This window comes from Hyla sarda, chromosome 2, assembly GCF_029499605.1.
Source record: "Hyla sarda isolate aHylSar1 chromosome 2, aHylSar1.hap1, whole genome shotgun sequence".
In the NCBI taxonomy this organism is placed as follows: Eukaryota; Metazoa; Chordata; class Amphibia; order Anura; family Hylidae; genus Hyla; species Hyla sarda.
The window spans coordinates 253975302-253999415 of record NC_079190.1 but is presented as its reverse complement, the minus strand read 5'-3'; the positions used below and the strand labels follow the sequence as shown (position 1 = coordinate 253999415).

The window sequence follows — 24114 nt, the reverse complement described above, 5'->3', positions numbered from 1 at the left end:
GGCCAGTTTCAAACAAGCATAATATGGGTGAATTTTTATGTCCGTATTACAGCTTCAAGGCCTGTGTTATGTAGTTTGTTTGGTCTGTAAGCCCACAGTCAGGCCAGGATTTGCGATTATAATGCAGATGCAAAAATGCTCCCTTATTACGCTTTTATGAAACACATTTCATGTTGTGTGTCCCAAAATAAGATCCAATCCACTTAAAATAAAATCAGTGGGTGCAACTAGACCTCAATGTACATCTGCCCCATAAAAGACTGATATTATAATTGGCACATGGGACCCTGTTGCAGATTTTGCATCGGGGCCCAGAAACTATATGTCACGCCTCTTCCTATAAATTCATCGTTTTGCCTATATTATTTATTCTTAGTCACAGTGTTATATTTCAGAGCAGCCTTTAACATTGTTGTCAGATGCTCCACTAGAAGCTTACTTTAGCTAAAGTACTATAATGCAGTGTGGCAAACTACCTACAGTTGGGCCTACATACAGTGGGCATACTACCCACAGGGGTCCCACATACAAGGGGAAAACTACATACAGAAGGGGGGTAGTCTACAGAGGCAAGCTACCTTCAGAGGGTTTTATCTACAGGACAAACTACCTAAAGGGGGGTCCTATATACAGGAAGCATGCTATATACGGGGGAGGAGAACTACCCACAGGGGCAAGTTAACTCCAGTAGTGTCATTATCAATACCAACTAACATATATGTCTAACCAAAGATAAGCAGCCATCACATTAGGGATGATGTTCATTACATATTTGACCAAATATAGCAGTCAAAGATGGTCTGCGGTATTGTATCCACCCCACAGTAGGTGTATACTCAATGATCCTCTTTCCAGCAATAGAAGCCAAAATCATAAGGGGGATAGATCCCAGGGGAAGTGCTCTAAAATATAGCTTTTGATGATTCATGATAAAACAACACCATAATCAGAATGTGTGACCCATTAAAAAGTAATTAAACAGTATAAGTACCAAAAAAGTTCAACCCAACGCGTTTCCACTGTATATGAGGGCCTGTAGCCAGCAGCGTGGCTCCCTACCATTGTAGGTAGCGCTCAATGCTCTAATTACCCGGACAACTAAATGTTTCCCAGGTGACAGCAGGTCACCGTTGAATACCAACCAGGTATAGGCACAAATATTTTTATACATTATATTGTTAGCATATTACCTTGAGTAACAAGCTGTTGTGAATTATAACCCAGTTCAATATAATGTTATGAACTACACACCATATTGTGAGTAGCATGTTTGCCTGCATAGATATCAGGGCCCACTAACAAGGGCTGATCTGAAATTTGGCAAATATTGCATGCTAACAATATAGACTCTGGTGATTGCATTCAGCCCACGACTGAGCTCTAATCATTGTACCAAAGCTATTCCCCTGAGGAAACTGTCATATACAGTGGAAACGTGTTGGGTTGCACTTTTTGGTACTTATACTGTTTAATTACTTTTTAATGGGTCACACATTCTGATTATGGTGTTGTTTTATAATGAATCATTAAAAGCTATATTTTAGAGCACTTCCCCTGGGATCTATCCCCTTATGACTTTGACCAAATATAGCGGCTAATTTTTGGGATGATAATTTTGTATTGCCCGCAAATGTATTTATAAATATCAATATAGCCCTTGGCAGAAAAAAGGTTCCCTGGTACCCTTGATTTACACCATAAATCTTTTGTAACTTAAATAAACCTTTTGTAATTGTGTATACATCAATAAAGTTAATAATATTTTCACATTTTGACAGATTACGCTTACTACCATTGGTTATGGTGATAAGACACCTCGTACATGGCTTGGGAGAGTTCTGGCAGCAGGGTTTGCTCTTCTTGGCATATCTTTTTTTGCACTTCCTGCGGTGAGTTCCTTGAATTAACCAGACAAAATCTGTTTTCTAGATGAGTGGAAATTAGTATTCACTTTATTGTTTAACAGGGTATTCTGGGTTCTGGGTTTGCTTTGAAAGTTCAAGAACAACACAGACAGAAACATTTCGAGAAGCGACGGACGCCAGCAGCCAATCTAATACAGGTAATGTATGATATAAGGATTGTGGTATTCCGTAATTCTCAAGAAGTGTCAATCAGTAAACTTGTACTTTAGAAGATTGATTCATAGATTAACATGGTCACAGTTGCTGTTAACAGATCTTATATAGTAAATGGTAACTCTGTATTTGAAACCAATAAAAGAACAGCTATAAATTTACCAGTGTACAGAATTCGTTTCCAAATAAACCATTTGTACATATTATAATCTGTAAAATACAGTAACTGTTTAATGTTTAGAGTCTATGGTGTCAAAGATCAGAAGTAGAGCTGAGCAACTCTACAGTAAGATTTGCCAAACCCAAATCTTATTAATCTTGTTAAAGTCATTCCACTTTCCAGGTGTTCTGATGTTCCGGAGTCTGATTTGAGATAGTCCAGAGTCTAATTCTAGGCTTCTCTGGGGAATAGATACACTTGGAAAGCTGAATTAGTTTAACTCTAATCAGATGGTATTTGGTTGTCGCTCTTCCACTGTCTCTCTATATTTTGAGCCACTTAGATTTTGACAAACCCCAAAGTAGGGCTGGGCGGTATACCGGTTCAAACCGAAAACCGAATTTTTTGGGCTGCACAATATGAATTTTCCCCCATATGGCAATACCGGTTGGGCCCCTCCCCCTCGGGAATGTATTATCAGCCAAGCGCAGCGCTGTCCCCACATCGGGAACTAATCCTATGTTACCCGCCAGCACTGTTCTGCCCCCCCATTTAATGATCAGCCCAGCGGGGTACTACTCACATATGTCATCCGCAAGCACTGCCCTCCTCCTCTTTGTTGGGGGCCGCCGGGCGCTGGAACCCCATACTGTACGCCAGTGGTCTCCAACCTGCGGACCTACAGATGTTGCAAAACTACAACTCCCAGCATGCCCGGACAGCCAACAGCTGTCCGGGCATGCTGGGAGTTGTAGTTTTGCAACAGCTGGAGGCCCGCAGGTTTGAGACCACTGCTGTACGCTGTATCCCTATGCCTGGGCTGCAAAAGATAAAGAAAATAAACTGTAACTCACCTACGTCGGCCACACGCTGGGGATGGGAATGTCATACAGCTGTCAGCCTATCACCGGCCGGAGCGATGTCCCGCCCCGGCCAGTGAAAGGCTGAGCCCACTGTCATGTAAGGAGCTCTGGCCGGCTTCTTACATGACAGTGCGTTTAACCTATCACTGGCCGGGGCGGGACATCGCTCCGGCTGGTGATAGGCTGACGGCTGTCCGACGTTCCAGTCCCAAGGAACAGTGTGTGGCCGACGTAGGTAAGTTAAAGTTCATTTTCTGTATCTTTTGCAGCCCGGGCATAGGTATACAGCGTACAGCAGGGGTCTCCAACCTGCGGACCTCCAGCTGTTGCAAAACTACAACTCCCACCATGCCCAGACAGCCATTGGCTGTCCGGGCATGCTGGGAGTTGTAGTTTTACAACAACTAGAGGTCTGCAGGTTGGAGACCACTGGCGTACAGTGAGTTCCATCGCCGGCAGCCCCCAACAAAGAGGAGGAGGGCAGTGCTTGCGAGTGACATATGTGAGTAGTACCCCACTGGGCTGATCATTAATTGGGGGGAGCAGAACAGCGCTGGCGGGTCACATGATTTTGGGGGAGAGCCGAACTCCGCGCGCGGGTCGCATGATTGGGGTGGGGGGGTCAGAACAGCGCTGGCGGGTCACATGATTTTGGGGGGGGGGGGGTGAAAATACCATTATATACCGTGGATCCGCCGTAAGTTAAAAAAAATACAGTGATACACATATTTGGTCATACCGCCCAGCCTTACCCCAAAGTCCATTAGGGCCTAGATATAAAACAACAAATTTGCCTTATGCCGACTGTATCTGAATTTCCTCTGTTGCTTCAACTAAGTGAAAAGTAATATTAATGTTTTGTTATTCTGTTTGGGAAAATAAATATGTTTTAAGTGAGATAAAGTTCAGTGTTCAGGTGTGTACCGCTGTTGTGAACTCACATCTCATCCATTTGTTTACTGCTTTTTGTATGCCATTAAATGGGACTCTGCGCTGCACATATGTCCTTGTACTTATGAGAGAATTATTTTCTACGCTGCCATAATATTTAGGAGAAAGAAGAGTGTTGCTATGGAAGGTATTTATTTTCCTAACAAAATAAAAAGGCCAGGTCTTTTCCCTCCCCAATCCCTGGCAGCAGCTGGTTTATAAAAGTTAAGCTCTCTGTGTATGGAGGGTGTTATGCTTTGAGGTGGGGGAGTTCTGTTGGGGCTGGAAACTGTCAAACCCCGGAGCGAGAAGAGAGAGGGAACTCAGTATCCTGACAGTAACACAAAGCAGAATCTCACCTATTAGTGGAAAATAGTGTGATATGGTGAATAATAAGTGTATGAAGCACTGTAAAAGCTTGCAATCTTCAATCCTGTGATGAGGATAAGTTAGGGTGAAAAACTGTCCATCGACATGATATAACCCGCAACACCATACAATAGGCATTCTAAATCTTGATAGTAAAAAAAGGCTTAAAGGAGCACCCTGGACAGTGTTTCTTTTAATAATGCCTGGCAATAACTAACAATAATTAAAGGGCCATTCCGGGAATATTTTCTTTTGCAATGCAGACAGTCACAGTGCTGGTCATGTGGGAAAACATTGGGACCAAATTGGTTTCATAGCTGGGAAATAAAGCCACCTGGTAAGAGGACTTCACTGTTGCTATTAAGGGTATTCCATTTTTTTTTCAGCCTTTGAGCCTATGATGCTACGCTATAATACTGTTAAATAATCTTTAATTCCCTCTATGCAATGCTATGTCCCATTTTCATGCATGGGACCCACACTTGCAAGTGCTGTAGTACAAGTCTTTTTATTTTCCCCTTGTCTCTGACCTTTTCCAGCACTCCATTTGGAATACACAGAGACAATGAGGGAGATTTTATCAAAACCTGTGCAAAGGAAAAGTTGCCCAGTTGCCCATAGCAACCAATCAGATTGCTTCTTTCATTTTACAGTGGCCTTGTTAAAATTGAAAGAAGTGAGCTGATTGGTTGCTATGGGCAACTGGCAACTTTTCCTCTGGACAGGTTTTGATAAATCTCCCCCAATATGTCATAAGTCGCATAGTATACAGCAGGGGTACTCAACTACTTTTAGTATGGGTCCACTTATCCAGCTCTTCCATCAGGTGAAGGTCCAAGCTGAACGCTAAGGCCTAATTTACACAGAGTCACTATACAGTCATGCAAAAAAGGAGTTCACTAACCCCTTAAGGACTTTTTCACCTTAAGGACCCGGCCAATTTTCATTTTTGTACTTTATTTTTTTTCCTCCTCTCCTTCTAAAAATCAACGCTTTCAATTTTGCACCTACAGACCCATATAAGGGCTTATTGTTTGCACCACCAATTATACTTTGTAATGACATCAATCATTTAATAACAACCGACTACAAAACCAAAACATACCGTATTTATCGGCGTATAACACACACTTTTTAGGCTAAAATTTTTAGCCTAAAGTCTATGTGCGTGTTATACGCCGATACACCCCCAGGAAAGGCAGGGGGAAAGAGGCGTCGCTGACCGCTTCTCTCCCCCTGCCTTTCCTGGGGTCTAGAGCCCTGCTGCCGGCCCTTCTCTCCCCCTGGCTATCGGCGCCGCTGCCCGTTCTGTCCCCCTGACTATCGGTGCCGGCGCCCCATTGCCAGTGCCGATAGCCAGGGGGAGAGAAGTGGCGCCGACAGCCAGGGGGAGAGAAGGGGCAGCGGCACCCATTGCCGGCGCCACTGCCCCGTTGCCTCCCCCCATCCCCGGTGGCATAATTACCTGTTGCCGGGGTCGGGTCGGCGCTGCTGCAGGCCTCCGGCGTGCGTCCCCTGCGTCGTTGCTATGCGCTGCATGGCGCGGTGCATGCCGTCAGTGCGCCGCGCCGTGCATAGCAACGACGAAGGGGATGCACGCCGGAGGCCTGCAGCAGCGCGTACCCGGCAACAGGTAATTATGCCACCGGGGATGGGGGGAGGCAACGGGGCAGCGGCGCCGGCAATGGGTGCCGCTGCCCCTTCTCTCCCCCTGGCTGTCGGCGCCGCTTCTCTCCCCCTGGCTATCAGCACCGGCAATGGGGCGCCGGCACCGATAGTCAGGGGGACAGAACGGGCAGCGGCGCCGATAGCCAGGGGGAGAGAAGGGCCGGCAGCAGGGCTCTAGACCCCAGGAAAGGCAGGGGGAGAGAAGCGGGCAGCGACGGCCTCTCTCCCCCTGCCTTTCCTGGGGGTGTATCGGGGTATACACGCGCACACACGCACCCTCATTTTACAATGGATATTTGGGTAAAAAACTTTTTTTACCCAAATATCCTTGGTAAAATGAGGGTCCGTGTTATAGGCCATTGCGTGGTATACCCCGATAAATACGGTATATATTTGTGCAGTGAAATTGAAAAAATAAACTTGCCATTATGTAATTTTTGGGGTCTTCTGTTTTTACGCAGAGCAATTTTGGGTAAAATTGACACCATATTTTTATTCTGTAGGTTCATATGGTTACAGGGATACCCAATTTTAATTTAAAAATTATAACTACATGCACAATCTTCTGACCCCTATAACTTTTTCCGAATAGGGGGCTATATGAGGGCTAATTTTATGCGCCGTGGTCTGTAGTTTTTATTGTATAGGTAGTGTAATATTATGTCTGATACTTGTCTTTGTTTGTACCCCATAATTTTAAGCGCTGCAGAATCTGTAGCCGCTATATAAATAAATAAAATAAATAAATTGGTATCATTTTGTTTTGATGGGTGTTTTTGATCACTTTTATTAGTTTTTTCATGGTATATGAAGTGACCAAAAATGCACAATTCTAGACTTTGATATTTTTTTACATGTACGCCACTGACCGTGCAGTTTTGCTAACCTTATTTTATAATAGTTCAGACATTTACGCACATGCCTGTACCATTATTTTTATTTTTTATTGCATTATTTTATTTTAAAAAATGGGAAAAGGGGTGATTTGAACTTTTAATAGAGAAGGGATTAATTCACTTTTATTTTACACTTTTTTTTAGCTAACTATACCATGCTATCTTCTGATTGCATATGCTGATCAATGCTATGCCATAGTATAGCATTGATCAGTGTTCTTGGTGCTCTGCTGCTCTAGCCTGCATCTGAGGCTTGGTGCAGCTGAACGCCGAACGGACAACGAGGAGGCAGGTGAGGACACTCCCGTCATCCAGTCAGCTGATCAGGACCTGTGATTTCACTGCAGATGTCCCGATCAGCTCAACTGGGCTAACCGGCATCGTTAACCCCGCATTGCGGCGTCTAAAGGGTTAATGCCGGGCATCGGCCCAATCGGCGGTGGCCGGCATTAGCCGTGGGTCCGGGCTGCCCGTAGCAACCGTGACCCACGGGTTTAATCCGTTCTCTGCTCGTGAGAATGGTTTAAACCCCGTAAACGGGATCAGGGCATACAGGTATGTCCTTGGTCCTTAAGTACCAAGTCTGGAGGACGTACCTGTACGCCCTTAGTCCTGGACGGGTTAAACATAATAAAATGAAAGCCAGTCTAACATAAATACAAAATGCAGTGGGAACCTAGCCTAAAGGGGAAATAATTGACTTTTTTTTATTTATTTTTATTTTGGGATATTCATTCACTGATTTATTTACCTTTTTTTTATATAATTTTATTTTTAACTGATTTATTCACTCACTTTCACATTTATTAACCTGAGGCAGGAGTAATCTGGGATCTGTCTTATTCCACAACCCTCTGTATGCAGTTGACAGATTACATTTATATAAAGCAGTGATCTCAGTACAGAGGATTGCTGGGGGGGGGACACAGGTCATGTACTCCCTCCTGTTCTGCGGGTCACTGCTCTCCTGGAATCTGAACGTGACTGCAGGAAGGAAGCTTCTTGTATATGGCAGAACAGGGCTCACATCGGGCTCTGTGTTTAGTGATTTACGATCGTTTCTGCTCCCTGCACTTCAGGGGGGGGTCGGGCTGACACACTGACAGTCCGACCTGTTTAATAGCAGATCACTGTGCAAAAAAATTGCTGCAGCCTCACAGGCACTTCATAGTGAGCGGGCTGAAGAGTGAGCAGGTATTGGATGGAGGGAAATCCCTGCTTCTTCTGATCTCCCTGTATCACTGCTCTGCAAACAACTAGTGAGGTATGTGCCTTCCTCTCCCCTCCTCCATCTGTCAAAAGCACAGACTTCATGTCTGCTCGGCATCAGTGAGTGGACTGACGCTGTCATGCAGCAAGGCGTCCGGACTACTGGCCTCAATCCTGAAACCCCCAGCCAGCGGATTTAAGAGAATGGCGGTGTATACAGTGTATTCATCGCCACTTACCGGGGCCCAGAATATTCCCATGGGTTGGGGTAAAAAAACTTAAGATAATGGGGTAGATTTATCGAAACCCATGCAGAGGAAAAGTTGCCCATAGCAACCAACCAGATTGCTTCTTTCATTTTTAACAAGGCCTCTGAAAAAAAAAGAAGATATCTGATTGGTTGCTTTGGGCAACAGGGCAACTTTTCCTCTACACTGGTTTTGATTAATCTCCCCCAATATCTCCACACCAGGACAACATATTACTAGTGCAGTGACTAATACTATAATGCTGTTATTATATAGAAACCACTATACAGAGACCAATAAAACCACTATAAACGGCACAACTAATTGCCCCACAACATGACCATTACAACCATATAGTGACAGATAATACTAACATACTAATACTGAATAAAACCACAATACACAAGCTAGTATCAACAATATCACCATTGTACAAGGGACGAGTAATTCTACCACACCATGACTACACATTACCACTACTTAGTGACTGACTAATACTGTTACTGAACTACACCACTATACACAAACCAGTGTATGTAGTGGATATTATCAACATACTGACACTGAATAAAAACCTCTATACACAGTCAGTGTTGACTCCAGTTCTACACAGGCTCTACAAATCATATAAGTGATTACATACAGTTACATCAGGTAACTCGGAGGAGGCATCTTCTCAGTTTGGAGTCGGTTACTTTCCTTTTTTTTCTCCATGTGGCTCAAACCATCATGACAATTTTTTCCAGCCGCAACTCGTCTGCACAGAACCTACCAGGCAAAGGTTTTAGGCTGCACACTTTTTTTGCACCAGTAGCGCTCTATACAGTAATAATAACCCCCTGGATGTCTTACATAATCGAGTGACTTGGGGGAAGAGTAGGTAGGTCCCCCCCATTAGGTAGTTAGGTCGCTCAAGTAAGTAAACAGGTCCCTTAACTTTGTTTCCCCCATTACTCAGATGCCCCTATAAATAGGGCTTACTAGCAGTAGGTAGGTACCTTTAGGTAGTAATAGCAGCAGCTACATTAGGTAGTGGTAGTAGCCCGGTATAGGTAGTAGTAGTCCCCTTTAGGTAGTAGTAGCAGCAGCAGCCCCTCTAGGTGGTAGTAGTAGTAGCAACCTCTTTTAGGCAGTAGTAGCAGCAGTAGCCCCCTTTATTCAGTAGTAGCAGCAGTAGCCCCCTTTATGCAGTAGTAGCAGCAGTAGCCGCCTTTATGCAGTAGTAGCAGCAGCAGCAGCTCCCTTTAGGTAGTAAAAGTATCAGCCCCAGCCTCCTTTAGGTAGTAAAAGTAGCAGCACCTTTTAGGTGGTATAAGTAGTAATGACAGCCCCATAGTAAAAAAAAAAAAAAAAAAAATAAACAAATAAAGATACTCACCTGGCTCCTGCATAGTCCACAGCATGGCATTACGCAGGCAACTACAAGAGGCAGCACATCCTTGCTCTGCGCTCTGGTGCATGAGTGACGTCATCATCATGCGCCGGAGCACAGGCCAGATGATGATGTCACTCATGCACCAGAGCGCAGAGCAAGGACGTGCTGCCTCTTGTAGTTGCCTGCATAATGCGGGCAGCCACAAGAGTGATTTACAGGGTGAGAAGCCAATGGTTCTTTTCTCTGTCAAAACAGCCGAGTGGCCCGCATATAACTATAGGTGTGTAGCAGGGTAGAGGGGATTTACCTAAAGAAGAACTCTAGGTTTTGTTTTTTGTTTAGCCTATAAGATGCCCACTCACCATTTTTTCTATTTAAAAAAAAAATATCAAAACACCTCACTTGTTATTATAGGTCAAATCACTTGCTTCACAGCAATATTTCTCTACAAACGTACTTTGAGTAAGATAACGCATAAAACTGTACAGCATGAACTGATCCCAATCCACTTATCAGTCTAATGAGTTGGGTGACCTCCAGCACTAGCAGCCTGATGAGATGACTGGCTACATTAATCAAATGCTCCAGCCAGAGGGTTCATGGGAAATGCATTACAGAACGCACATCTTTGTGCATTTACAAAACAAAATGGAGCCTATCCCATGCCTGCCACATAAGCAAAAGAGGTAAATACAGGCATACACAAGAAGCTCTACATTATTCCCTAATAATAGCCTATCCTGCATTATAGAAGTTAAAAAAATGTATTTAAAAAATTCCTTGAAGTAATGTTATCCACTTACCCACTGGAGACCATGTGAGGTGTGCCATATTGTCTCTGGCATCATAAAATTCTGGGAAAGGTCAGAGACAACAGTTAAATAAAAAGACCTCTAACATCACCTCCAGGTGTGGGTGGAATAAATGAAAATGGGACAAAGCAGTACACAGAGGTAATAGAAGCATATTATACAGTGCTATAACTTAGCCTCATGGGCTTAAAAGCTAAAGAAAAAAAATCCTGAATGACCCCTTTAAACAGGGCTGATGTCCTCTTATGAGGTGGTTTATTTCCCAGCTATGATGCCTTTCTGGTCTCACATTTGCCCACATAACCAGTGCTGTGACTGTAAATCAGAAGTCATTTTTCCTATGCATCTCTATAAAGCACTATAAAAGCGAGTCTTACATTAGCTGTGGGATGTAGACAGTCACGTAGGCAAGCAGCAGGGCTGAAACATACTTGCAGGTGGGAGAGGTAAAGCCACTCCATAAAAAGAGAAACATCAGTCTGGCTGTTTAAATATAGCTATTTACTGCCAGAGTTCTTCTTTAAATAAAAAGATTCTTCCAATATTGTGAGAAATGTCGGCCCAGATTTATCAATCTGACAAAATGTGAATGAGACAATAGCAACAAATCATAGCTAATTTAAAAATATTAAAGGGGTACTCCACTGGAAAACACTTTTTTTTTTTTTTTTAAATCAACTGGTGCCAGAAAGTTAACCCCTTAACGACCATGGACGTGTATAGACGTCCATTTGCCGTTAAGGAGGTGTGGCAATCGCCGCGGCCGCCTATTTACCCTTTAGATCGCCGCTGTCAAAGCTGATAGCTGCGTCTAAAGGTATCTTTAACTGCTCCCTGGTGGTCCAGTGGGTTGGATCGCACCTTACTTCTGAGGTAGCCAGAGGGCTTACCTCTCCTTCCATGGCGGCTGCTTAGCTGGGAATGATAAAGCCTGGCAGGACCAGGCTTTATCAATCAAGCGCAGAGCACACAGATCAATGGGGTTCTATGGAACCACATTGATCTGTATGAGGAATCATATGATTCCTCCTAAAAGTGTAAAAAAAAGTTTAAAAAAAGTTTAAATACACACACATTAACCCCTTCCTTATTAAAAGTTTAAATCACCCCCTTTTCCCAAATTCCATATAAAAAAATATATATAAACATACGGTAATAAAAATGCATGCAAAAAAATGCATTTTATTATTATAAACATAATAGAAATGCGTGTGTAAATGTCCGAACTATAACAATATAAGGTTAATGAAACTGTACGGTCAATGGTGTACACGTAAAAAAAAATGCCATTTTTGGTCACTTTGTATAGCCTAAAAAAAGTATTAAAAAAACTATCAAAAAGTCCCATAAAAAAAAAATGGTCTGAAAACTTAAGATCATGGAGCAAAAAATGAGCATATACACATATCCGTGTACGGAAAAATAAGAAAGTTATAGGGGTGAGAAGAGGAACATTTTTAACCTACCAATTTTTGTGCATAAAGTTATAATTTTTTAACAGAAGTAAAACAAAATCAAACCTTTATAAGTTGGGTATTATTTTAATCGTATGGACCTAGAGAATAAAGATAACCCCCCAAAATGTGCAAAATGCCTTTTATATTTTATTTATTTATTTTTTCTTCACTTTAGCCCCACAAATATTTTTTTTTTCTGGTTTCGCCATAGATTTTTGTGGTGAAATTGATGTCATTACAAAGTAAAATTGGTGACGCCCAAAAAACAAGCCCTCATATGGGTCTGTAGGAAGAAAATTGAAATAGTTTTTTTAGAAGGGGAGGAGGAAAAAAAAAAGTGCAAAAACAAAAAAAAACTGTGGTCCTTAAGGGGTTAAACAGATTTGCAAATTACTTCTATTAAAAAATCTTTATCCTTCCAGTACTTATCAGCTACTGTATGATCCACAGGAAGTTCTTTTCTGTCTGACCACACCAAACACACACCAGTATGTTGAGAAACATTGCGCCTATTTCCATTTTTTCAGAAAATGCTGTTGCAGTTTTTGTAGATCCAATAAGTAGGGACTTTATAATTTTGATTCTTTTTGAAGCCTTCCTGGCTTTGGCTCAAAAAACTGTATAAAAATTGCCAGTGCTATGTTCAAAAAAAAAAAAAAAAAAAAGGCTTTGTGTGAATTAGAGCTTTTATGACTCATAAACAGCTATCTAGGCACAGTTCAAATACCCAAAACAGTAGGTAGAAGTATTTTTTCTTCTTCTGCCATTTTTTTTTTAAATCAGAAATTTTTATTGAACGATTTTGCGTAAAACAAACAACACACAAATACAAAAGTCCCCATGCCCCCCCCCCCCACAAAAAAGCCAGTGCTGTGCAATTTGTTTATGAGCTTGATACAAAATTCTGCTAATACTGATATATAAGCCACCATCCTCATCTAACCCATCCAAATATCCTAGGATACACGTCATGACGGATAATCCGAACGGGCAGCCATACACTCTCTTGATCAATCGCCCCACAGCAGCCCAAAATGGTGCAAGTGGAGCACAGTCCCACATCACATGGAGCAAATGAGCATCAGGCAGAGAGCATCGGGGACAACAAGAATCCGGCCATACCCCGATCCTGTGCAGGAATGCAGGAGTACGATATACTCGATGCAGTAGGAAAATTTGTGTCCATTGCTCACCTGATAAGGGACCCACATCCACTTCCCATTTATCCATAACTGTCAAAGGATAGGCCTCGTGGTAAGAGGATAGTAGGTCTTTATACAGCGCTGATATCATTCCCTTAGTAGAAACCTGTGTAAATAAATCATTTACTTCTTCTGCCATTTTAATTGTTTAATACACAACAAAGAGCTCTCTGCATGCATTAAACAGTACTGCCACTTTCTTTGTTTCTGTGATTGGCCATTTCATCTTTTCGATGGTCCCTGTGATCATGCCATCACTAGGAGACTAACCATCTAACTACTTAGTTACCTGTCTGTAATTGTTTCCCCCAGTAACAGCGGCTAAAATAGTTCTCTCAGATAAAGAAGTAAAATAAAATAGAAAAACTAAAAAGGTTATAGTGATAGACCTCACGTAGACATTAAAGTGTACCTTTTTAAAAAGTTATGTTACTCAGGAGCTAATCTTGACCATGTACATATAATTTTTATGTGTCTAGCACCTGTATTTCTCTTGTTGCCCACTTGCTTTGTTATTCTGTGCTTTGTAGGGGGCGTGTCCTCACCTTGCATGACTCATCTTCCTCTCTGAGTGCTGGGTCTCTCCATCCAATCACTGCAGGCTGCTCTGTAACTCCCTCTTCCCTTTTTTGCATGTTGCTGTCTGATAGGACAGGAGTGAGCACAGAGGAGTGTTAGTTCCACCCACACTTATTGGAATTTGCCCATGCCTATGTTTCAGCTTAGACCAAGATGTTGCTGCGGCCAGACAGGATTATGTTCTGGATGGTATGGGGACCCCTAGTGGTGTTTTTTTTTTTTTTATAAGCCATGATTATTATAAAAAGGAAATAACATTTTCTCATGAAGTATTGTGGTAGCCCAGTACAGAAGTGCCCTTCTGTACCCTGTTTGGTCCTTTCAAGTGGACTCAGTCCCATTCCCCTGGCACCACACTCCTCAGGACTCTCGTCACACTGTGGTTCATATAAAGGGTTAATGTGTTGTATTTAAGTCCTGTTTTTAAGTCATGTAACCAGGGAAGGTGTCAGTGACCTGATGACTTGTGGGTGACCTATGGGAGTCCTCCAAATTGCTCCCTTATATACTGAGGAAGAGCTAGCTTAGTCAGTTCTATGCATGCTGAGGAGCAGTACAGTCAACACCTGAGAGTGTCTGGTGTCCTGAGGGACACCTAGGCCTAACCAAGCAGCCATGCTTCCATCAACCGTGTACCCCTTCAGGTGAAAGTCAAAACCTGGTAAGCAACCACAGGGGTGGTTGAAATACATTTTTCATTTTTATGGAAGCTGGAAACTCTATCTTTTTTTCCTGGTGTAGAGGATAACCACGCCCTGGCATACAGTATATAAGAAAGGTTAATGTTTTGCCAAGATGTACAACTTATAAAAACTTTTTGCATCTGACGGTGCCCATTTACGCTTAAAAGGATATTCTCATTTGGGCAGGTTATCCTCTATCCACAGGATTTGGGATAACTTGAGGATCAGTGGGGATGGAGTAAAAATGTAGCCCTGAATGGATGGTGCGGGCCTTCCAAACGCACACCGCACTAATGATGTGTCAAGTGAAAAAGCCGACAATCGACATTGCAACTATCCCAAAAAAATCCAACAAGAAATCTGTTTCGTGCATTTGGATGGGGTTTCTAAAATGCCATGTTTTCTGCCACAGTTTCTGTAACAAATCTTCCACATGTATTTGTAAGGCATCCCACAGTCATAACAAGGGGTATTTTTAGTTAAACTTAGAAGGATTGGCACCGACGTGTATCACATAACGTATTTTAAATAAACCCAGTTCTATTTTAGTGTGCCAGTATTCGAGTGCTGTTCATTTGTTTACAACCGAATTGGTATGGAGATGATAAAAAAGGCTGAATGTCACACTTGTTCCATTTTTGCAGATATTCAGTAAAAGGGAATTATGGAGTTCCACAAATCAGTTCATCCTATACATTGGTTAGTGTGGTACTAAACCGCTCAGGGTATATTAGCAGCTCTTGTCTCTTCTCATGGTCACTAAAGTTTCAAAACGCCTCCTTGAGAAACAGATTTCTCTGACTTCTCAAAACCCAGGAGCCCATGTTTTAGTAAACTTACACACAGTTGGCTATACTGCAGACTGTGCTTGTATAGAGGTCATATACTCTGATTTTCTTTGTTTTTTTACACACTGATTTAGACAAGATATTTATTTTAGGTCAAAATTTCAGGCACATGCCTCCAAATCAAATGACCATTTCAGTCTCTATTTCCTTTATGATGCTTCCATTGAAAATAATTATGTTCACAGACAAATGTGCTGGAGACAAGAGTGTAGATTAAGGCTGCTTTCACACTATAAAGTTGCTCGGTTTTAAAGACCCGTTATAATGTTTCGTTATAAAAGTCTTTAAAAACTGCTGTTAAACAGCTGTTACAAAATCCCATATGGCCGTTACAAAATCCAATTCAAGTCTATGGGATTTTGTGATTAGCCGTAATCACCTGTTATAGCCCATTATGAATAACGGACGTTATTTGTGACAGGAGAAAAACGTTACATGCACTATTTTTTCTCCCGTCACAAATAACGTCCGTTATTCATAACGGGCTATAACTGGTGATTACGGCTAATCACAAAATCCCATAGACTTGAATGGGATTTTGTAACAGACGTTTTTAAGGGTTTTCCTAACAGGACATTATAACGGGTCTTTAAAACGGAGCAACTTTATAGTGTGAAAGCTTCTGGAAGTCGATTAATTTTAAAAGCTTGTCTTACCATTTTAGGGGAAAATTCCCTAGACTATTAGAATTGCTGAATAAGGAGAATGATTGATTCTCTTTCTGTCACATTGTATTGCAGTATCAAGACAAAAATTTGTAGAAAGTCACATTTCTATTGAACTAAGTGCAGCTTCAGCATTATCCAATGTAATTTGTCACAACAGTGTTCAACACCATTCACTTTAATATCAGATATTTAGCTGCAATTTGAATAGTCTTCACTTCCACACTTCACATTTCATTTTTATACAGGTCGTGTATTTGCTAAACGGAGAGGTTCATTTAGCAGCTACAATACAGAAGGAAAAAGATCCTAGTTCATATTGTGTGGTAATGGAAATCCCTTAGATAAGTAATCATGGATTTCTAATAAGCTACTAAAGCATATGAATGTTGCCATTGTAGATTTTTACTATTTGTTTTCCTTCGTATTTAGTTTCTAAAGAAAACCAAACTTGTATGTCCTTCACTGGGTGTGAGCAGTAGATATTGTTATTAGTGTCACTGCCATACATTGACTACTCTCTCTTCTCTTTAAGGCTGCTTGGCGTCTTTACTCAACAGATGTGAGTCGTTCCTACCTCACAGCGACGTGGTATTACTATGACAGTATCCTGCCATCTTTCAGGTGAGTTGTACTAGCCCTTGCAGTCTGATGCTGTCAGTACATAATGGACTCAGTCTATGCTTGTGAAATGTTGCCATTTATGTAAATGTATTTACGTCAGTATTTTGACATCTATAATCCAATCTACCCAAGTTTGTATTTACGCACATTGAAGGGTTCAGTTGTCTTTAACAATTACATGAACAGGATGTTTCACAGGAAGAAGAGCCAACCCTTCCTCTTTTATATCATAGCACAGCAAATTGTATTTGTAAACTGTTTACAAGAATAAATAAACTGCATAATGCTTTAGGATGTGTGTCAAAATAGTTACTTCTGGTAAGTAAACAGCAACTACATGTATTACAATGTTCATATTGTGGCCTGTGGGAAAATGAATCTGCTCTTATTGTTACCTGTACCCATTATTTACCATTTCTAGGAGGAATCTAACACCCTATTGATGAAAGAAATTGTTACGCCGAGCGCTCCGGGTCCCCGCTCCTCCCCGGAGCGCTCGCTACACTCTCCTCACTGCAGCGCTCCGGTCAGATCCACTGACCCGGGGCGCTGCGATACCGCCTCCAGCCGGGATGCGATTCGCGATGCGGGTGGCGCCCGCTCGCGATGCGCACCCCGGCTCCCGTACCTGACTCGCTCTCCGTCGGTCCTGTCCCGGCGCGCGCGGCCCCGCTCCCTAGGGCGCGCGCGCGCCGGGTCTTTGCGATTTAAAGGGCCACTGCGCCGCTGATTGGCGCAGTGGTTCCAATTAGTATGTTCACCTGTGCACTCCTTATTTATACCTCACTCCCCCTGCACTCCCTCGCCGGATCTTGTTGCCATTGTGCCAGTGAAAGCGTTTCCTTGTGTGTTCCTAGCCTGTGTTCCAGACCTCCTGCCGTTGCCCCTGACTACGATCCTTGCTGCCTGCCCCGACCTTCTGCTACGTCCGACCTTGCTTCTGTCTACTCCCTTGTACCGCGCCTATCTTCAGCAGTCAGAGAGGTTGAGCCGTTGCTAGTGGATACGACCTGGTCACTACCGCCGCAGCAAGACCATCCCGCTTTGCGGCGGGCTCTGGTGAAAACCAGTAGTGACTTAGAACCGATCCACTAGCACGGTCCACGCCAATCCCTCTCTGGCACAGAGGATCCACTACCTGCCAGCCGGCATCGTGACAGAAATATTGATCAGTTTTAAACAGTTTCTGCCACAGTAAGGTTCCAGCATCATTGCTTCTGTTCCTAACAAGTCAGACACGGCAGATATGTCAGATCTGATTTTAAATGGACCTTATTACCTTTGATGGGGTCCATCAGATTTCTATATTTTTATAATTATCCCTAAGGCCTATATGGACTTTGCGGATGTTTTTTGCAAAAAACAAGCTGAGACTCTACCTCCTCACAGGCCTTATGATTGTCCTATTGACCTCCTCCCGGGCACTACTCCACCCCGGGGCAGAATTTATCCTCTGTCCGCCCCAGAGACTCTTGCCATGTCTGAATACATCCAGGAAAATTTAAAAAAGGGCTTTATCCGTAAATCCTCCTCTCCTGCCGGAGCCGGATTTTTCTTTGTGTCCAAAAAAGATGGCTCTCTACGTCCTTGCATTGACTACCGCGGTCTTAATAAAATCACGGTAAAGAACCGCTACCCCCTACCCCTCATCTCTGAACTCTTTGATCGCCTCCAAGGTGCCCACATCTTTACCAAACTGGACTTAAGAGGTGCTTATAATCTCATCCGCATCAGAGAGGGGGATGAATGGAAAACGGCATTTAACACTAGAGATGGACACTTTGAGTATCTGGTCATGCCCTTTGGCCTGTGCAACGCCCCTGCCGTCTTCCAAGACTTTGTTAATGAAATTTTTCGTGATCTCTTATACTCCTGTGTTGTTGTATATCTGGACGATATCCTGATTTTTTCTGCCAATCTAGAAGAACACCGCCAGCATGTCCGTATGGTTCTTCAGAGACTTCGTGACAATCAACTTTATGCCAAGATAGAGAAATGTCTGTTTGAATGCCAATCTCTTCCTTTCCTAGGATACTTGGTCTCTGGCCAGGGACTACAAATGGATCCAGACAAACTCTCTGCCGTCTTAGATTGGCCACGCCCCTCCGGACTCCGTGCTATCCAACGTTTTTTGGGGTTCGCCAATTATTACAGGCAATTTATTCCACATTTTTCTACCGTTGTGGCTCCTATCGTGGCTTTAACCAAAAAAAATGCCGATCCCAAGTCTTGGCCTCCTCAAGCGGAAGACGCCTTTAAACGGCTCAAGTCTGCCTTTTCTTCGGCTCCCGTGCTCTCCAGACCTGACCCATCTAAACCCTTCCTATTGGAGGTTGATGCCTCCTCTGTAGGAGCTGGAGCGGTCCTTCTACAAAAAAATTCTTCCGGGCATGCTGTTACTTGTGGTTTTTTTTCTAGGACCTTCTCTCCGGCGGAGAGGAACTACTCCATCGGGGATCGAGAGCTTCTAGCCATTAAATTAGCACTTGAGGAATGGAGGCATCTGCTGGAGGGATCAAGATTTCCAGTTATTATTTACACCGATCACAAGAACCTCTCCTACCTCCAGTCTGCCCAACGGCTGAATCCTCGCCAGGCCAGGTGGTCTCTGTTCTTTGCCCGATTTAATTTTGAAATTCACTTTCGGCCTGCCGATAAGAACATTAGGGCCGATGCTCTCTCTCGTTCCTCGGATGCTTCGGAAGTTGAACTCTCTCCGCAACACATCATTCCTCCTGACTGCCTGATTTCCACTTCTCCAGCCTCCATCAGGCAAACTCCTCCAGGAAAGACCTTCGTCTCTCCACGCCAACGCCTCGGAATCCTCAAATGGGGTCACTCCTCCCATCTCGCAGGTCATGCAGGCATCAAGAAATCTGTGCAACTCATCTCTCGCTTCTATTGGTGGCCGACTCTGGAGACGGATGTCGTGGACTTTGTGCGAGCCTGCACTGTCTGTGCCCGGGATAAGACTCCTCGCCAGAAGCCCGCTGGTTTTCTTCATCCTCTGCCTGTCCCCGAACAGCCTTGGTCTCTGATTGGTATGGATTTTATTACTGACTTACCCCCATCCCGTGGCAACACTGTTATTTGGGTGGTCATTGATCGATTCTCCAAAATGGCACATTTCATCCCTCTTCCTGGTCTTCCTTCAGCGCCTCAGTTGGCTAAACAATTTTTTGTACACATTTTTCGTCTTCACGGGTTGCCCACACAGATCGTCTCGGATAGAGGCGTCCAATTCGTGTCAAAATTCTGGAGGGCTCTCTGTAAACAACTCAAGATTAAATTAAACTTTTCTTCTGCATATCATCCTCAATCCAATGGACAAGTAGAAAGAATTAACCAGGTCTTGGGTGATTATTTACGACATTTTGTTTCCTCCCGCCAGGATGATTGGGCAGATCTTCTACCATGGGCCGAATTCTCGTATAACTTCAGAGTCTCTGAATCTTCCTCCAAATCCCCATTTTTCGTGGTGTACGGCCGTCACCCTCTTCCCCCCCTCCCTACCCCCTTGCCCTCTGGTCTGCCCGCTGTGGATGAAATTTCTCGTGATCTTTCCACCATATGGAGAGAGACCCAAAATTCTCTCTTACAGGCTTCATCACGCATGAAGAAGTTTGCGGATAAGAAAAGAAGAGCTCCTCCCATTTTTTCTCCTGGAGACAAGGTATGGCTCTCCGCTAAATATGTCCGCTTCCGTGTCCCTAGCTACAAGTTGGGACCACGCTATCTTGGTCCTTTCAAAATTTTGTGCCAGATTAATCCTGTCTCTTACAAACTTCTTCTTCCTCCTTCTCTTCGTATTCCTAATGCCTTTCACGTTTCTCTTCTTAAACCACTTATCATCAACCGTTTCTCTCCCAAACTTGTTTCCCCCACTCCTGTTTCCGGCTCCTCGGACATCTTCTCCGTCAAAGAGATTCTGGCATCCAAGAAGGTCAGAGGGAAAACTTTTTTTTTAGTTGATTGGGAGGGTTGTGGTCCAGAAGAGAGATCCTGGGAACCTGAGGACAATATTCTAGACAAAAGTCTGGTCCTCAGGTTCTCAGGCTCTAAGAAGAGGGGGAGACCCAAGGGGGGGGGGGGTACTGTTACGCCGAGCGCTCCGGGTCCCCGCTCCTCCCCGGAGCGCTCGCTACACTCTCCTCACTGCAGCGCTCCGGTCAGATCCACTGACCCGGGGCGCTGCGATACCGCCTCCAGCCGGGATGCGATTCGCGATGCGGGTGGCGCCCGCTCGCGATGCGCACCCCGGCTCCCGTACCTGACTCGCTCTCCGTCGGTCCTGTCCCGGCGCGCGCGGCCCCGCTCCCTAGGGCGCGCGCGCGCCGGGTCTTTGCGATTTAAAGGGCCACTGCGCCGCTGATTGGCGCAGTGGTTCCAATTAGTATGTTCACCTGTGCACTCCTTATTTATACCTCACTCCCCCTGCACTCCCTCGCCGGATCTTGTTGCCATTGTGCCAGTGAAAGCGTTTCCTTGTGTGTTCCTAGCCTGTGTTCCAGACCTCCTGCCGTTGCCCCTGACTACGATCCTTGCTGCCTGCCCCGACCTTCTGCTACGTCCGACCTTGCTTCTGTCTACTCCCTTGTACCGCGCCTATCTTCAGCAGTCAGAGAGGTTGAGCCGTTGCTAGTGGATACGACCTGGTCACTACCGCCGCAGCAAGACCATCCCGCTTTGCGGCGGGCTCTGGTGAAAACCAGTAGTGACTTAGAACCGATCCACTAGCACGGTCCACGCCAATCCCTCTCTGGCACAGAGGATCCACTACCTGCCAGCCGGCATCGTGACAGAAATATTGATCAGTTTTAAACAGTTTCTGCCACAGTAAGGTTCCAGCATCATTGCTTCTGTTCCTAACAAGTCAGACACGGCAGATATGTCAGATCTGATTTTAAATGGACCTTATTACCTTTGATGGGGTCCATCAGATTTCTATATTTTTAATGGAAAGAACGGTGCTGAAGACTATGCAGTTCTTGCTCTCAAAAGTACTGGAACCCCCTAAGGGATAAAGATAAAGTACTAATGTAAAATGAACCTTCCTGTGTCCAGAAAGTAGAGAAAATCAGAAGAAATACAACTTAGATGGGACACCCAATATTATCTGTTATAAACACCATACAAGAGAAGCACTAACAGTATAGGGTGCCCTCAACAATATGTACCAATTTGTATCACTTTATTATCAGCAAAACATGTGTAAACATACAATACAGAGACAGTGCAAATTAAAAATTCTCACTCTCTGGTGTGCATGTGTCCAATAAATAATCCAGGGTAATAAATAATGTTCTCTAGGGTAATAATTAATGCTCTCCTATAGGGAAATTAACAGCATGTACCACAATAGTGAAATAAACAATACCAACCGATAATGAAAATAAACATAACAAATATGCATGAAATAGCTAGTGCCAATGGGGAGAACACATGGTGATAACCAGGCAGAGGATCAGGAGAGGATAATTCCAAAGAATAAGAAGAGTGCACATGTGCCCCACAAGGCGCCTAATTTTTTTAATTAATTTTTGATTTATTTTTTTGTGTGCAATTTTTATTTTATGCATTTTTGTTATGTTTACTATTATTTACAGCTGGCACTCTGTATTCCACAGAGGTAGCATGCTGTTTATTTCCCTATAGGGCTTAGAGAAAAATAGGAGATCATTACTCAGGATTATTTATTGGACGTGTCAACTGGAGGGTGAGCATTTTTTTAGCCCTCTCTTGTTGTGGATGCTGCTCCATGTGAGCTTTTTTTTTTAAGTGTTTTTATTCTGGAGTGTCTCTATATGCTTACTATGGTTTTCTGAAAATAAAGTGATACAAATTGGTACATATTGTTGGGTGTGGACTATACTTTTAGTGTTTCTCTTGTTTGGTGTTGAGCCCCCATTCCTTGCTTATTGTTCCAATAATGTCTGTTGACAGTTTTGAAATGTAGTTTCAAGAATATAAAGTTGCATTCTTTGAACCCACACATTGGCAAAAATTTGACAAAAATGTATAGGGTTAATGGTTATAAAATGTATATATATTTTTTTTTTCAAGTCAAATTATGTCAGGCAATGTAGTTAGCAGCAGCTAGCTGTTAAGACTATGATAGGTACCCCCCAGTGATCTTAAGAAAGGCATCCCCTAGGTGCCTCCTGGGAATGAAACAGCAGTACACCTATGTGAACACCTTTCACCAGTCCCATAGCATTAAATCAAAAGACATGCAAGTGCACTGTTGCTTTATTCATAGGGGGCACCTAAATAGGTATTCCCATCTACTATGTGTCTATGTGTAGAGCATGGCACCATAAAAACTTTGCAATTGGCTTAATTTAGCAAGCATACCTGGTTCTGTAGATATCCCTTTTCATCTTTCCCCTTAACAGGTGGTAGTCGTAGTTCCCGACCACCAGCTCTGCTGTAGAAGCTGAGGTGACATCACTGTGTGGCCTGAGGAGCTCCTGAATGCACATCAGGGTCGGGCTTATCTCAGCACATTCATTTTGTCTGACAGTTGCAGGCATAGTACTTTAGCTTGGGAGCTGTCAGACACAAAAAGTAACCTGGCTCGGACTCCAGCCTGTCCACCAGCAATCAAAGAAGTGTAAGTCCTGAAAGTATAAACAGACAGCAGTAGCAGAGAGAAATAATCCGGGTAGATGAAAATAACCCTTTAAGAAAACTGCTGTGGAAATGTGGATCTCTGAAGAAGTATAATCATTAGAAGTCTTAGTTTCCCAATTTGGCTACCAATATGGTGTATTTAAAGCTAAACAGATTAGCCCACCAGCTATCACATGGTACAGTCTTTTGGCAGTGAAACATATTTGTACATAAGGGCTCGTTCACATTGATGTCGGACTCCAGTTATCGAAGTTCCATCAGTAATCCGGTCAGAATGATGGGAGTTTAGCGGAGAGAAAAATGTTTTTTGCTCTCTAAAATTCCTATAAAATTACCGATTCATCAACCCACAGGAGTATCTACTTTGCTGGTAATGTAAGCAATGCTGCCTACTAAGATTAAGTAAGCCAAATAATAAAACTTTCACTTCTTTCAATTAATGTCTTATAATGATGGTATATTCTTTATTGTAAGAATTTAATTACATTTTTTCCACAAAAAATGTAAGCTCCATCAATCACAGGGTAACATCCATTGTCAAAGATATAAGGACACAACTTAGTAGTCACTGTAGCTGACATAACATGGAGGCATGGGACTGCTAGGGTGCTGTGGTGGAAAAAGGTGCTGCCCTGTACTTCTGGCTGTGACACACTGTCATAATGGTACCTGCAGTGTCAAAGTCCTCTTTTAAGTTTTACTTTGAGGCTCATGATTTCTATGTACATAACTGCATAAGAGTGCACTTAATGCTCACAGGTTTTCCTATGACAAAAACCATGTTTAGAGTTATAGAAATGTTATATAAATCAACT

General features: G+C 43.3%; 1 protein-coding gene across 6 annotated transcripts in view; it reads left to right on the top strand.

Annotated features, from left to right (window-relative positions):
• The window catches only part of KCNQ4 (potassium voltage-gated channel subfamily Q member 4), a 215947-nt gene that overhangs the window by 167142 nt on the left and 24691 nt on the right, over positions 1–24114 (top strand). For all 6 annotated transcript variants that reach the window (XM_056556984.1, XM_056556982.1, XM_056556983.1 and 3 more), the window contains 3 exons: positions 1779–1889; positions 1967–2062; positions 16578–16666. In XM_056556984.1, the coding sequence (XP_056412959.1) occupies positions 1779–1889; positions 1967–2062; positions 16578–16666 (296 nt within the window). The remainder of the gene's footprint in view (positions 1–1778; positions 1890–1966; positions 2063–16577; positions 16667–24114) is intronic.